The 18,002-nt window shown below is 33.8% G+C and overlaps 1 protein-coding gene across 1 annotated transcript; it reads left to right on the forward strand.

Moving 5' to 3' along the window:
- The first annotated feature begins 12,980 nt into the window (after positions 1-12,980).
- LOC120350456 lies at positions 12,981-17,341 on the forward strand. The gene is made up of 2 exons (XM_039423881.1): positions 12,981-13,216; positions 16,718-17,341. Exons 1-2 carry the CDS (start codon positions 13,186-13,188, stop codon positions 17,032-17,034), a joined length of 348 nt encoding a protein of 115 aa, XP_039279815.1. The 5' UTR covers positions 12,981-13,185; the 3' UTR covers positions 17,035-17,341.
- Positions 17,342-18,002: the final 661 nt, after the last annotated feature.

Raw genomic sequence — 18,002 nt, forward strand, 5'->3', positions numbered from 1 at the left:
CGGCATCGCTATTCTTCTATCTTTATTCACTGCCATTATAACGTGGACCTCACTATATAGTTAAACTGAGCACCACTTATGCGATTAAGCCTGAACAGAGATTAGCAATCTGCTTAAGGTACTGGTACGTATTTTAAAACTTTTGAGTTAACCATTTGTAATATTACATATTTTCTCGATTAAAATCGAATCTTCAATTCGATATTCAAAATATCAATATAACTTGATAGCAAATGTCGGTGTAATCGATATGCGGACTTAACTTTTTACCGGAAATTTATCAGATACACTAATGTTGAATAACTCACTATGATAAAGTTCTTTTTCTAAATAAACACATAATTGTAACAACATGAAAGGTAAATAATTTCAAAACAGTTTTAAAATAAAGTTTTATTGAAAGTAATAGATATAATATTTATAAACTTGTATTCTTTACTAAAGTGCGAGATAAAATACTTTTAACACGGCTCTTTCTCGAAGACTGAGAGGTCCGATGCTCTATCCTCCACTAATCACTCCCACTACTTAGCAGCATTCTCCTTCTTTTGTGTCTGAGTGAGAGCTTTGTAACGCGATGCGGCAACACTCCCCTCCATCTATTTCTGGCAATGTTCCAAGTACTGGTCAGCAGGTATATATATTGGTTTGTGTATGTTACAGAGATGTTTTCATCACAAGAACATGAAGCAAAATGACATGGCGCATCCAATTGTGCGCAGGATGTCTCCATGCTACATCTGTCTGTGTCCATGTCTGTGTCACGTATGTCTGTCTATGTCTGTGTCCATGCTACAAACTGTGGTGGGAGAAATGGGTTTCTCCTCTTCATGTTAAAAGTAATTTATCTCGCACTTTAGTTGGCAATTGATGACGTGTCTATTATTTATGGTGGGTACCCACTCGGACGACATTGAAACAAAGGTATTATACGTCATCACTAGGCATTCGGTCGACGTAGAACGTCATCAATTTATATATAGCATATACTCTAGATCCGTGATGTTTTGAAGATTGATACTAGCGCTGCCTATAACATTCTTACCGGCTTTGTATCTCTACATTTTTCTACTTGTTTCTATTCTATTCTATATTAAACTAAAAATTATTATCTTCAAAAACAAAGCAATGGGTTTCTTCCTTGTTGATCTTGAATTGCTGCTTGCTGGAACCATTAAACCCAAAGCTTCGATGTGATATTTTATTAAAATTTCAAGTTGAAAATTAGCTTTCATTGTTTAGTAATTATACTAAAAAACATTTTGGCTATTTATGTGGTTAACATAACAACATATTGCAATAAGGTAACTCAGGGTTATTCATTTATTTCATTCATTCATTTATTGTATAAAACACTATACCTAATCATAATACAATTATGACATTGAAGGAAAAACTAGGCTAAGCCTGTATTATTTCTCTCCAAAAATTTTGATAAAATGTTAATGTTTAAAAGTTAAGGTTATGTAATCACACACTGCTTCGGCACTTGATTTTCAGTCCAGGAATATTTTGAAGGTTGAATTTATACTCTAAATGAATCACAGAGTACATCACAATAAATTAAAAACTCAAGAGATGCATTTATAAAAACTCAACACTGCACTTATTTGGAAAATTTGAATACAGTACTAAATCAAAAACCTACTCACTATAAGCACAGAGGAAAGAAACACTACAAAGGTTGATTGATTAAACACTAAGGTAAGTTGATTTATAATATTAAAATATTTTCTAATTATAATATATAAGCTGTATATAATTTGAATATATTTTTTAAATGTTATTTTAGATCAAGCTATTTTATTTATCGGATAAAAAGTGATGAAATTGCTAGTAAACTGTTAATCTGCGTTTACACTAAAGTTATTAACAAATTATTAATAACTTTATCCTTATAGATTCTATTAGATTGAACATAACCACAGAGGAAAGAAACACTACCAGAGATCTGATGGGTCGAGATAGTTCTAGACGAGTATCAGAGATAGCGCCAGCATCGAAACCTTAGTTCTAGATGGGCGCATGAATTGGGAGTATCTGGAGCTCAAAATATCTTGCAGCTAGCCGGAATTGGAAATATATGGAACTCCGAATATGTTGACAGGCGGAACTCCGAATATCGTCACAGAGAAGAGGACAGAGAACTCATCTAATGTTGCGCTTAATGGGTGACCAGCAGTGTGGAGTGGGTCTAGAGGGGGGTAAAATGGGTGACTAACAGTTAGTTCTTCAACTCGCTACGAGAGATCAGTACCATCGACAGGCCTTCCCCACTAATTCAGAAATCCCCCTCCAACAGTTGTAGTACTCTATCACCTACCCCCCTTGCTCCGCTATTGTCATTCCACATCCACATTCAACAAAATAAAAACAAGTCACGATTGGCAATATTATCCAATATTACTAGTAGATGATCGGCTTGCTCTGCTCTGCTCTGCTGTCTTTTCAATTTTATGAAGCGCATACACGCACACATGCACACACCATACAGTGAATCACACACTAGTACAGTAACTTCTCAGAGAGGAGAAAGGAAAATATATTTTCTGTGTGATACTACAGTACTCCATAATTTCCCTCTCAGTATTATCTCATGCTGCTGATATCAACATAAAAGCTGTTGTTCCTTTTCCAATATAATTCATAATAAGTTTGGAATTATTTTATTTCTATGAATGCATAAATAAATAAATAAATGAGTCAATTCTATTACACATTGGCAAATAATCTGATAATGAGATCCTTCCAGATTGATTTTTATCAATGATTAAATTGAGGCTCCATCAATTATTGTTATACTTTTTTTCAATTCAAAGTGAAACTTCAAATCAAATAATTTATTATTAAATCATCATACCATCTATTCATATGATTAGTCCATTAATAAAAACTAAAGTCAAATAAAATTATTCTTTATATCTTCTGGATTAATTGTAACTTACTGGAAACTGGGTATACAGAAAAAAATATTTCATGCTTTTTTCTATTTGACTACTTGCTAGACAGCCATATTTATTTCTGCTGAGTACAAAATTCATAAACTCAAATAATGAATAGATCACGAAGAAAACAGAAACCTCCATAATATATTTCCTTTCAATAATATATTTTATAGAAAAGATATATAAAGTAATAAATTTGTTGACAGTGTGTGACATAATATATCCCAGAATGACAATTCAATTTAATTCAATGGAATTGATGAATGCAAATTATATAAAAATCTGCATAATAAATAATTTACACATTCTATGAAACTTATTCAGTAATAGGCTATATCAAATATAAAATAGTCTATTATTATTGCAATTACTATAACCCACTATTAGCTATCACTATATGAAAAATTACTAATAACTACTGATACTATTCTAGCATATTATGATAATATACGGTTAAAAGAATTTATCTTTTTTCTATCTGTATGAACTTGTGACCCCCGTGGTTCAGAGATCTCGCTCAAGAACTGTTTTGCATTGTAATCTTTGAAACCCTCAACTTTTGATTATAAAGAGTTTATGAAAATTACTAAAGCTGCTAAATATTTCTCTTACAATAATAATTTGACAGCAGTTTCCATTGGGAATGTTATTTGAAATGAAAAATTACTCTAAAAATATTACTCTGTCGCTTCAACATCTTTGACACTCAAAGATTTTTTTAAATGTTTGATACATGATTTCGATACATAGTTCCAAGAGAAAATAAATAGCCAAAACCGCAAATTGATAATTATATCAACCCATATCATTTTGTTGATACAAAAGTTGTAAAGTATAATGAACCAGCTAAAATCATATTATGTCAGTGTGTGTGATTGCTCCCAAATCAACGTTAGTAGACAGTCTACTAACTTTGCTCCCAAATAACCTCAGATGATGTTACGAATGAATGAATGGAAAATCTGTAGTAATTGCATGCAAAGAATTCTTCAGCTGACCAAATGATAGATCATAACAATTTTTTTCTAATGCACTTTCAATGTTATTTTTATATCCTGAAAAAGGACAAAAGAGTGAGTCAATTTGTTGTCCAACAAACTTGACCTGTAAAAGGGTTCAGAGAATACGTGTTCATAATTTGAGAAGATTGATCAATTCTTTCTAAAGTTATTGTAGAACATACAAACAGACGGACAACGACTTTGTCCTTCAGTAAGTCAAAAGTTAAAACTCACGCTAGTTCAATAATTATTCTATACAAAACCACTATAAATGAACAAAATATATTTACCAAGCTTAATTTATCATGAATACCAATAGAATATATGAGCCCAAAGTTAAACAATAATATTCAACATTCCATAATAACATCTATATTCACAACCAGAATAGAAAATACTTCGAAATTCATCAGTCCTTTAATGTTACGAAAAGCAATACTATGAAAATGAAAATACAGTCGAACCTCTGTATAACGAAGTCGATTATCCCGAGAAAAAATTCGCTGCTGAGAGGTATTCGTTATTGAGAGGTTCTGTCAAGAAAACTGCCACGATCCTATGGATCTTATGATATCGTACCACCCTATCTTCTTCCTACCTGAATTGCCATTATTTTTAGTCTATTGACCTTTCTGCTGAAACTAAAGAATTCCTTCAAAATGACCGTCTGCTTCCTATACACACTACACTTTGTATGTTGAAGTCAAGAAAAAACTTTGTTGTTGAGAGGTCCGAAATTCGTTAAATAGAGGTAAATAAGCAGCAAAAACTCTAAAATGTCATGGGACCAGGTAAAAATTCGTCGTGTAGAGGATTTCGTTAGGTGGAGGTTTGGAAAACTATTTATAAACCTTGAAGATAACAGTAAATCTTTTAATTACCATTGTATCATAAAATCAGGAAACGGGTATTCTACTTTATATGGTTATGAAATGTTTCATAACTATTAGTTCGGATAACAGTAGAACTCGCTACACTCACTAACATTTATACTCATACACGTCTGCCTATTCACACACAAACACACATACAAATTGGATTTAGAGTATGATGATATATGCAATAGGATCGGTGGAGAACGCTGAGAAATAGAAGTTCTCTACACTTTTGAGCTTAGAAGCACGATTGGAAAGATAAAAAATCTTACAAATAGACGAACGCTGATTGACTTGAAACATAGAATTCGCTTCGCTCATTCAATAAACATACCTCAATCTGGTCTCCAACCCATTCCAGAATATTGCAATTCCAAACAAAAACCTAACCCCCTAAGCTACCCAACTCTAATTTTTCAACACAAAAATCTGTAACATCAACATGCATGAGCATAACGCCCACACAGCCGCACACAATCATGAATGTTCTATTCTATCTGGTACGATTTGTAAGGTGAAAAAACATACTGTAATACCACGATAAATATGAAGTATTAAATCACTTATTTGAAATATGAAAATATAAAGATAAAACTAAGTGAAAAACATCAGTGAACAACAATATTTACAAAAAATATGCACATACTCTATCACTACGCTTGGCCCTTGATGGAAAAGCTTCCTTCTGACTTGAACGGTCTTTGGCCAAACCAAAAACCTATAAACCCTATAACCCCATTTTTTAGGTTTTGTATGCATAAGAGAAGTCCAGAACCAATTTTCGCATGCAAAATTTCCTTGTACAGAGTGGCCCAAATACCTAATATGTCTGGTTCATTCTCCAGTTCTGAGCTATTACAATCAAATCCAGTCATTGGACAAAAAAAATCCTCTCTCTCCTTTTTTACTGTATATAAAATTCAGAATAAAATGGAATCATTCAGACCTCTATAACTTCAATCAGTTCTATCCTACAGTTTTTCCAAAACGAGTAGAATTTCATGGAAAATCAATTTTGATAAATCCTATTGTAAAATCTGGCAAAGCATTTTTTGTAACGGTTCCACTTGTTACTCGTTCCGCTACTACGTAGACATCATGTCGTCATTTTCCGTCTGCACTGTCCGGTGACGTCACAGTCACGGTTCTATGGCACTGCCATAATCAAGTTGGTTTTCTATATTATTTGTCGTGTTATTTGTTGTTTCAATTTTAATATTTGTACTATTCGATTTTTTGGAATTTATTTTGTCTTTAGGCATCTTACTTTCTAGATATTTGCTACTTTTTCACCAAATGTTTGTAAATGTTTTACGTACGTGGCTGACATTTCCGCCTTCCTTTTTTGTTGCTAGCGCATCTAGCTAGCCTCTTGTCTTTCAATGGTTCCTAGTCGGTGAGTGCACTTTCGCTCCCGGTCTAAACTTTTTCATCCAAATTCATCTAGTTTACAGAACATTTTTAAAAGTGAATTATTCTTTCAAATTAATTCGTTTATTCTATTCTTCAATTGTGATTCAATTATTCATTGATTTCTTCACTTATTTACGCTGATAAACTTTGTCAAGATCACAACCTCGTGTGGGCGTCTTCGCCATTCTTCTGATCTACGGAACGTTTTAAAAAAGTGAATTATTCTTTCAAATTAATTCGTTTATTCTATTCTTCAATTGTGATTCAATTATTCATCGATTTCTTCACTTATTTACGCTGATAAACTTTGTCAAGATCACAAACTCGTGGTAGCGTCTATTGCCATTCTTCTAACAACTGGCTTCACCACTTGAACCTCAAAATTTCAATTTCATCATCTCTACCGTTTGGAATTCAATCTAAAAAATCCACAACTTGAAATTCGGATTATTTGTTTGGAATTCTACATGCTCCTGCTCACATTTCCACTGGGGGAATTGCCTACTGTGTTGAACGCTTCCATTCTTGTCATTGCATGGCCAGATCACATCGTCGCTTGCTGATGTCCTGTTCTTTTGGATACCGTGGATTCCTTGCCTGTCTGCCTGGCTTAGGCTTAGGCATCTCTTCTTCAATTTTATTCAGGTTACGTAAATCGTTCTAATCAACTTTCATTTACACATGTATTACATAACTAAATGCAAATTCTATGCTTGGCTTGCAAGCACATTCACATATTTGAGTTGTTCTATCAATGTCTAACTTGACATTTAATTCATTGAAGGCCTATGTCGCCTGTATTTGATAGCTACCCTTGGCTTGCAAGCGTGTTCTCATATTTGAGTTGTTCTATTAATGTCTAACTTGACATTTAATTCACTGAAGGCCTATGCCGCCTATATTAACGTATTCTATATTAGTAATTATTTCACTGTATTGATAGCTACACTTGGCTTGTAAGCACATTCACATATTTGAGTTGTTCAATTGATGTCTAACTTGACATTTAATTCACTGAAGGCCTATGCCTCCTATATTAATGTATTCTATATTAGCAACTATTTCACTGTATTGATAGCTACGCTTGGCTTGCAAGCATATTCCCATTTTTAAGTTGTTCAATTGATGTCTAACTTGACATTTAATTCACTGAAGGCCTATTCCTCCTATATTAATGTATTCTTATTAACAACTATTTCAATGTATATGACATGACCTTTGAACTTACTTGTGTTAATGCTGACCAAGGCAATTTCATTTTTTTTGAACTTACTTAGCTGTGCTATTGTCGACCGAAACATCCTATCATTCTAGATTAATTTTGTTAGTATTAATCAACATTTAAAATATTCTATTTATTGAGCACTATCTACAGCTTATTGTCATTTATTACTATTCCTTTTGTAAATTATTAAGATTGAATTTTGCAGCAGTAACTTTTTCATTATAGCACTCAATTTATATTCGCAATTCAGGTATCATTAATAATACCTTTTCAATTATTGTCAGGCTTCAATGGTCATTAATGTCATTGACCTAATTTCATTTAAATTTTGTATTTCTCTAACGTTTTTTTTATTACATGTTGTAATTGTCCCAAGATTTTTCGATTCAATCTACTTACACTTGTTTTTGTATGTGGCCATCTGCCTATTATTTTATTATTATTAAATCTCATCTTGTTGACTCATTTTGTCTTTTATTGGCGTACTTACCACACTTCAAGCTATCAGTATTTTTATGCACAGAATTCAGAGATTTATTTGTAGGTATTAATACCAACTATCATTCACAGTCCACTGCCCTGACTTTGGATTCTGTCATAAAAATTGGTTCATCTGGGCCAGATTTTTTGATCCAGTGTTTACCTAGGATAAAAATTGGTCCTCCAGCCCGTTCATTTTTGATCCAGTGTTTACCTAGGATAATTGTTAATTTTTATTACCCATTTCTTGGTCCATTGAACCTTAGGGTTTCAGTGACCGTGTGCCTAATAGTCTAGCTTGACGCCAATGATTAGGTCCCACACTAGAGTATATTTTATTCCATTGTACTTTTGTATGTTTGTATTGTTTAATATTAAGCATTCACACACTTGTTTCAAATTTTCAGTACTGGCTGCAACTCAAAGCACGCTGCGACGTGTATGCACCAGCTATCAACTATCTTGTACCCTGAGAGACTGAACCGCACTGAACTGGTCACAGACGGCTATTGCGCATTGAGAAAACAACACACGGCAAACTACACCGCCTTACGAGCTCGCTACTTGACTCGCCGCACAGCAAGCTTGATACAACTTGCCTCAAACGCACAGGCGTGCCTCTCTGCGTACTGGACCAGCGCCCAAAGTTGCTTATTGGCGCAGCAATCGCATTGCTACAGTGCAGTATCGTTTCGTTCACTCAGGTTTTTCTGTTAGTTTTTAAGCATGTCTGATCATGAGGAAGATTCACTTCCTGAGCCTTCTGCTCTTTTCAATGCAAGAGACAATTTACACCAGGAAATAGATTGGTTCATAACCAACTATAACGATTATGTTGTGGACACTGAAGCCACTTATTATCAATTGTTGACTGTCAAAAACGAACTAGGTTCACTCAGAATTAAGTATGATAAGATTCATGAACATTTATGGAATGCAGAGTTGCAAGCACAAGATACTTCAACTCATTTTGAAATACTTAATAAGTTCATCTCCATTGCCTCTAAGGCAAACGCTGCATTAACTGCCTTTGAAAGCAGACAACGCAACAATGAGGCCACTGCTGGTGCTTCCCAGCGGCCAACATCTCAAAACCCACATTTGGCAAATTTTCAGTTGCCTCAGATTCTGCTTCCACGCTTCAATGGGGAGCTTTCAAAATAGCAAGCATTCTCAAGTGCTTTTACCAATATTATTGGTAATCAGGATAATATTAATGACTCATTGAAATTTTTCTATCTTTGTCAATCACTCAGTGGTGAAGCTCTTGCTAGAGTGGAACACATTGAGGCTGACGAAAATGGTTTTCAGCTTGCATGGAACCTCTTAAGGGAGAGGTATGACAATAAGAGATTAATTGCTGCCAGGCACGTCACGGCAATTGAATCTCCTCCTACTATAAAACGTAACTGTCCGCAATCATTACGGGCATTCATTGACTTTTGCAAGTCCCACATTACCGCGCTCGAAGCGCTTCAACTTGGAGTCCAAATCAAGGACTTATTGTACATGCACAAAATGTTGTTGCAGTTGGATACTGCTACTGTTCGAGAATGGGAAAAGAGTGCTGGTATACATGACATTCCCACCATTGATAAATTTTGGAATTTTTTGGAATCACAATGCAAAATCATGGAAGCTGTTGCTTCAAGCTCAGCTAACCATCATCAAGGAAATGTACAGCAAAGTACATCCAACTCGGTTGGTGCTCATAGCAAGCTGAAGTTCAATCAAAATCAATCGAATGTTCAATCTAGGATGCAGGTTACTACCTCTTCTATGTCACCTTGTAGTTTTTGTAGATAGATAGATAGATAGAAAATGCCTTTATTCAATATAAATAAAAATAATAAGACTACAATCATGTTACAAAATAAACAATTAAAAATTATATAATTAAGATAATGATTGTGCTAAATAAAAACATGAGACAAAAAACTTGACATAACCATAAAGGTTGTCTGCCAGAGTTGGTAGGCCTATTCTACAAAAACAAAAGAAATTCGAAATTTTGTGAAAACAATTATCATTGGAAACCAAATAAAGAAAAAATAAATAAATAAAGAACCTGCTACATAAAGAACAAATAAATCAATAAAGCTGAACAAAATGAAATAAATACTACTATAATGCCTCAGTAATTTTCCTTTTTATATTTAATAATTAAACTCCCTAATCATTTAATTTCTAATACTAACTGCCCTTTCCACATATTGCGCTAAGAGACTCCACTCATTTCCATTTAACCACTCCATCATTTCTGTATCATTTAATACATTCTTCCCCAGAAACATTTTACGTAATAACATTTTAATTTGTAGCTTCTATACAATTATAAAATTTCTTGAGCTGTCTCTCACCACTGTTTCAATAGGCCTTACATTACAATAATGACACAAACACACAAAATCTTCAAACTCAATTATTTAATTCTATGTAGCCTATGCCAGATACATCTTGTATGTATTCTTAAAATAAGATTGATATAATATACAGTTAAAGAATAATAATTAAATTTAGGTAACACAAAGTAACTCATTAACCAAAGCAATTTTTCAAATCATTCTAAACTGTATAATTATGTAACTGATATATTATTTATTACTTCTTAAAGTCCAACTTTGTATATGGAAGTTAAAATGTTCATGTTTTTAATGTATATGACTATTGTCAATGCTAACTGTTGTTTAGCCTGTGACAAATAATAAAATTAATTGAATTGTATCACAGCAAACATTTTAAATAAAAAGTTTGTAGGCTATCTCCACCACAATCGAAAAATTGATTTTAGTAGTTTGAAAATAAAGAACAGTGTTAAATCCCTGCATTGATGGTGCAAAGAGATATTTTCATCAGCAAAATTTCTAAAAGCCATTGTCTATAATATGAACAGTAGGATCCCTGAAGGTGGGCTAGGCCAACAATAGTTGACAAACAAAAATCTAAAAAAGTGAGGTCCACGTTGTAATAGCAGTGTTTGATTAGCAATGGCGTTGCTATTATCATTGTTTATCATTCGAAAAAGCAGATAGCACTACGGCCGCTATTCCATTCTAGCTCCGCAATGTTGCCAGATGGTTTTTCAACAATGTGGAAGTATAATTAATAAACAAAATATTTAATCTCAATCATAAAAATTTATAAATTACCGAATTGAAATAATCATTGAAAACTATATTTTTTTGACGAATAAAATATAATTTATTATTTGAAACAAGAATGAACAGTTGATATACCAGTATTAGGCTAACTATCGACTATAGAAGTCAGTTGCAAGGCTGAGAATCGGCAAGTCTGTTCCGCTATCTTTCTTTAATACCATTATAACATGGACCTCACTATAGGATAGGTAGTCGGAGAGGTCTGTGTAAGCCAATACTACTCAGCCTGTACTGCATAGCATATCAGAAATAAGCCTATAGCAATAATCTGACTATCAAACAGACTTATTAATGGAAACCTATTTTCAACTTTAAATTTTAATAAAGGAACATATTATAATAACAAAATTTAGGTTTACTCAAAATATGTTGCCAAGATATTGTAAAATAAGGCCGTAGGCTAATACAAACGACCTACCGTACTTAGACCTATTCGTTTGTAAAAGAGTACTGTAGTCATCAGTGTACAATATGCCAATATCATCATTTGACAAATTACTTGAGAAATAGCCTAACCATAATACATGTCTAATTTTTTGTATAATCTTCTATATATATAAAAATGTTATGTTGGTTTGTGTGTAATGCAAAAACTCCAAAAGTACTGGACCGATTGAGTTGAAATTTTAACATGATATAAAATCCGCATCAAGGATGGTTTTTATCTACTTTTTACAATTTTCAGGGGCGCTACGCTCGCCCGAAAATTTTTAACTTTTTTGTTTATGGATTTTTCCGATTTTTGACTTCACATTCGGGGTCAGCTCGCGAAAATAAGTCGATTAAAAAAAAAAAAAAATTGACCGGGCTCGCAGGGTGGCCCGGGGGGAGGGGGTGAAACTTTGGCCATTTTTGGCCAGATTTGAGCTGAGCGCTGCTGCAATCAAAGTGCAAAATCTGACCGCTAGATAGCGCGCATGTTTCAAAACGCAGCTTCAACAGGTTCGTGAGATATAGAGTACCGGTAAACTACACTCTTGATTACCGTATGTTTTCCGGTACAATTATTGGATTTCAATTACTTTCGCAATTCAGAACAAAGAAAGCATACCGATGCTTTTTTTTCGATAATAAATTCGTGTTTCAGTGCAAATAATCGTGTTATACAATAATATTTTTACATATATATTTACAATAATATATTACACATAACACAGATGTTCATAATTTATTTAACAAGCATAATATTTGTGGTTTCCCAACACATATTTTATATATAGTGGGGGCCACAGAAAAAAAAAATAAACATTCAATCACAATGTGCCACTGCGAAGCGTGGCAGGGTACAGCTAGTTATATTATAAATTGAGTTATTTTACAAAACAGTAGCTTACAAATTTCTATCCTAACCTAAGCTGTAAATAACTAATAGTGAGTAGGTTTTTGATTCATTCAAATTTTTCAAATAAGTGCAGTATATCTTGAGTTTTTAATTTATTGTGATATATTCTGTGATTCATTTAGAGTATAAATTCAACCTTCAAGATATTCAAATCATTATTCCTGGACTGAAAATCAAGTTAGTGCCAAAGCAGTGTGTGATCACATAACCTTAACTTTTGGACAACATTAACATTTTATCAAAATTTTTGGAGAGAAATAATACAGGCTTAGCCTTGTTTTTCCTCCAATGACATAATTGTATTATGATCATAGTGTTTTATACAATAAATGAATACATGAAATAAATGAATAACCCTTACTTACCTTATTGCACTATGTTGTTATGTTAACCACATAAAAAGCCAAAATGTTTTTTAGTATATTACTAAACTATGAAAGCTAATTTTCAACTTGAAATTTTAATAAAATATCACATCGAAGCTTTGGGTTTAACGGTTCCAGCAAGCAGCAATTCAAGATCAACAAGGAAGAAACCCATTGCTTTGTTTTTGAAGATAATAATTTAGTTTAATATAGAAAGAAGTAGAAAAATGTAGAGAGACAAAGCTGGTAAGAATGTTATAGGCAGCGCTAGTATCAATCTTCAAAACGTCATGGATCTAGTGTATATGCTATATATAAAATGATGACGTTCTACATCGACCGAGTGCCTAATGATGACGTATAATACCTTTGTTTACAATGTCGTCCGAGTGGTTTGTCGTCCGAGTGGGTACCCACCTATCTAGAGTGAAAAGTACGACTTTTTCTCCCTGAGGGAAAAAGTTTGAAGCCCGAGGCGAAGCCGAGGGCAACAATTTTCCTGAGGGAGAAAAAGTATTTTTCGCTCGTGATATACACAACATTTTTCCTCCATCTACATTTTTTTATAGAAACTGCAAATTAAATCATTCTAATAACTTACGTATTGGTGACAATGTTTCCTAACAACATAACCTAAAAACTAAAACCTAAAAACCGGTTGTCTGATAGGCACTGCTGATTGCGCTATCTATCGGCCAAAGTTGTAACAATCATATCAGCTGAGCTACCAAAAATGGCTGACTCCAGATCACGCGGTTCAGATTTGAATTGCAGAATGCAGATCAAAAATATTTGTTGGCTGGTATTTTGAATAGAATAAAATATTTTAAAAATTGTATAAATTTTTATTGTCTACCAATATTAAGAATATAATACCATACAAACATATATTTCATGAGTTGATCAAATTTCTGGTTGTGGTATTGAATTCAGTTGACTCAATGACAGACACCTCTATTACGCTTTCTCATCTGAGCTTAGACCTTCTAACCTATTACCATGTAAGTTTTTTAAATAGAGATGCTTCCCATGTTATTTAAATGGAGTCACTCTTACTCCCTAGGGAGTTTTTCTGTTTTTTACTACCTAGAGCGAAAAAGTGACACTTTAGTATTATGTTTCAGGGAGTAAAGTAAGTACTTTAGACAGTAGGTGGAGGAAAATGAGTTTTCCTCCAAAAAAGTGTCACTTTTTCGCTCTCGGTACTAAAAAGTAGAAAAACTCCCTAGGGAGTAAAAGTGATTCCATTTAAATAACATGGGAAAAATATATTAAGTTTATATGATATTGCATACGGTACTTGATATTTGTAGACGATAATAATTAATACATATTTTATTCTATTCAAAATATCAGCCAACAAATATTTTTCATCTGTGATTGAAACGCGCCAACTGGAGTCAGCCATTTTAGATGGTTGACCAGCTGATAATTGTTACAACTTCTGCCGATAGATAGCGCAATCAGCAGTGCCAACCAAGCGACCGGCTTTTAGGTTTTAGATTTTAGCTTATAATTGCTTTAATAACTACTGTTAGAGAAAATGTTATTATAATATTATCATGAATTAAGTGACTATCATAATCATGAAATAAAAACTAACCTTATTTTTTATTTTTACTAGAGATTTAGCAAGAATAGCCTAACATCTGGGAACCTGTTTAGAATTTGAACAGCCCTCTATACGCATTGTTATCAAAGTGTTGCCAATTGTTGCAACAGTTTAGTATTAGTAGACATTTGCAGTGAGTTATTTTGTAATTTCTGTGAGTTTCTATTCAAAAATATTACAAAATGTCGAGTGATAGTGATAGTGATAATTATTATTTATCAACTCCGCCAAACATTAAAACTGAAGCTGAAAATGTGACTTCAAATTTGCTGCCCGAAAAGTCGAAGCATTTATACAATAAGCGTTATGGTTTATTCATGGATTGGTGTGATAAGAACAAAATTGAAAACATTTCAGAAAATGTATTGTTGGTTTATCTATCACAAGAGTCAACAAAATGTAAGCCAAGTTATCTATGGTCCATCTATTCTATGTTGAAAGCAACGATTCAGGTGAAACAAGATTTGTACAAGCCTTGTACACACGTCCGTACAGATTCGCGCGAACAATCGTATGTACATATGCCTCAACATTCACTGTACGTCCTTGTGGACGCGATCCACGTATGCCTCAGCATTCAAAAAGCTATCTTGCAGACGACACGAAGACATGGTAGATGTAGATTTTCCACAACATGACAACAATGGCGTCATTCCATCATTGAAGATAGTTATCACAAATTGCAGCAGTATTATTTTATTTCAATGACTTACCATAAAATCAAAAATAAAACTTGACAAACGATGTTGGTGGGTTGAACGATTGTAGGTTGAAGTAAGGAAATAAATTGCTACATGACATAATATTGACAATTCAAACTCTTAGGATGTCAAAACATTATCTTGTTAATATACTGAATGTAATTCAACTAGTTATCTAAACAAAAAATGATATCATCATGAGGGAAGCAATAACTCCACAAGAACGATTGGCTTTAACTTTGAGATTCTTGGCATTAGGCGATTTATTTGTTGGTTTCCAATATCTATTCTGTATCTCAAAAAAAGAAAAATTCTACAATAATTCCAGAAGTTTTGATGACCTAATCAAAGCACTTAACACTGTCTCACAAAATTGACAGTCTTCTTTAAGGAAATTAGCCATAAATTGAATCAAGTACTAAATTGCTGCCCATTTTAAACTAACTCTGCTCATACACATGACAAAACAAGATTCTCCAAAAGATTAGCTTCAAGATTTACCTTTAAGGGAATACTAGTTCAATGTTTGAATAAATCTCTCTATAGATAACCTAGCTAAAACGTATAATATCATATTGAAGATTACAATTTTAATTAACAACTCTGATTGATAACATGAAACAAACAAAAGATGATTTGATAGCCACAGTAAAATAATATTTGATCTATACTTTCTTGTAGGAACCCTGTAGAGAAGCTTTTTTCACTTAAATTATGCAGTTCTAAATTTGTTAATCATGATACAAATTATATACTCCATGCTTGTTTCTATTTAAATATTTGACAATCCACATATCCTACAAAATTACAAAAATCCTACAATTTACAATTAGTTATTGGATCACGATTTGATTTGTCATTCATTAACCTAATTCATTGGAATTAGGTTATGACGCCTTCAATGTTTACGTTTTGCCTCACCCGTATGGCAGAATCGCGTCCACACGTACATTCAATGCTCGCCCGAGGCGCCTTTGAGCACGCCAAAATACCGACAGGGTTCCGGTTCGCCCACATGCCTCAGCGAACAGTGTCCACACGTGCGAATGCAAGCCCATACACGTATGCTCACCCGAGGCAAACGTACGTGTGTACACCGTTATAGATATCAGTGGCTATACTAAAGTGCGGGCGTTTTTAAAAAAGGCAAATGTGGGTTATCGTCCTAAGAAATCTAAAACTTTTTCGAAAGAGGAGGTGAAGAACTTCTTGTTAAATGCACCAGATGAGAAGTACTTGGCGAAGAAGTTAGCCTTGATTTTCGGTATTAGTGGTGCTTGCCGAACGGCTGAACTATGTAATCTTACAGTAAATGACGTTGAAGACAAAGATTCCATCCTAATTGTAAATGTGAGTGATTCAAAAACAAATAAGGGACGTGTATTCACAATTGTAAATGCATCTGAAGATATTGACTTCTTACATTTTTGTCGAAAGTATTTTAATTTACGGCCAAAATCAACAAATTCTCCTCGACTATTTCTTTGTTACAGAAATGGAAGATGCTATAACCAAGTAATGGGAAAAAATTCCTTAGGTAAAATACCAATGAAAATAGCAAAGTTTCTCAACCTCCCCGACCCAAATCTATTTACAGGGCATGCACTCAGGAGAACTTCAGCTACTCTTCTTATAAATGCTGGAGGGACCATGACTCAGCTGAAAAGACATGGTGGGTGGAAGAGCAGCACAGTAGCCGAAGGCTACATTGAGGAATCGATGGGTGATAAAATAGCAACAGCACATGCTATTTTAAACCAGAATAGTAACCGGAATATTAATTTGGATCATACTGCAAATAGACCTATGCCAGTATTATCCAGCAACGAAGAACTTCCTTCGCCAACAGTGGTGGCAAGGCAGCCACAATCCAGTTCAGCCGCAATGTCATCAGCACCAAACACAATTTTTTAAAATTGCCACCAATGTACAATTAATGTCAACAACTATTACAGTAGCAATTAGGATAGAATTAAGTTTTAGTGTGAAAGTGAAAAACAGTGTAAAAGTGGAAAACAGTGTGAAAGTGAAAAACAGTGTCTAAATGTGAAAAACAGAGTGAAATTAAAAACAATGTGCTTGGAAGTGTGCGTTTTGATTTCGGAAAAATCTCGTTCTTTTTAGCATTGTTTTTTTTTCAAATAATATTGTGAATCTATAGACTGCACACCCTTTCACCACTGGACCATTCTTTTCTAATGTCAAGCATATATAAATTGGAGAAGATTAAATGCCCAAGAAAAATGTTAGAACACAATTTGTTGAAGCGAAGGATCATATTATGAAAGGCATTTTTTGTAGTACGTTTTGCAATGTAGGTGGAGGAAAAATGTTATGTGCATCACGTGACTAAAGTGCTTTTTCTCCCTCAGGGAAATTGTTGCCCTCGGCAGGCCTCGGGCAACAACAGTTTCCCTCAGGGAGAAAAAGTTACACTTTAGTCCCTAGATGCACAAATAACTATTTCTGACGAAGACTGTGAGAATCTGAATGAACTAATCAGGCAGCACCCTCCGCTATACAATGCACAACTAGACTCCTACAGAGACGAACATTTGAAGGACAATATTTGGAAAAGCATAGCTGAAAGCATAAATAAAACAAGTGAGTTATTCTTATTTTATTTATTTTGCAAAAATTAATATTTGGAAGGAAACATATAACAGGAATGAAAAGGTGGTGTGGAATCAGTTCAAACAAGCCGTGTGACATGTTGTTCTTGCCAGTCTACTGCTCCTTGCTGTGACGTGAAGTAATTGGTTAACTTTACTCTAATATCGAGTCTGTTGCTGTTCAAAAACCCTCCTGTTCCACGTAATGAAAAAAAAATTGAAGGCAAATTTTCTTCCTCTTGGTTCCATTGATGTACGGGCATTTTTGCA

This window comes from Nilaparvata lugens, chromosome 3, assembly GCF_014356525.2.
Source record: "Nilaparvata lugens isolate BPH chromosome 3, ASM1435652v1, whole genome shotgun sequence".
Lineage (NCBI taxonomy): Eukaryota > Metazoa > Arthropoda > Insecta > Hemiptera > Delphacidae > Nilaparvata > Nilaparvata lugens.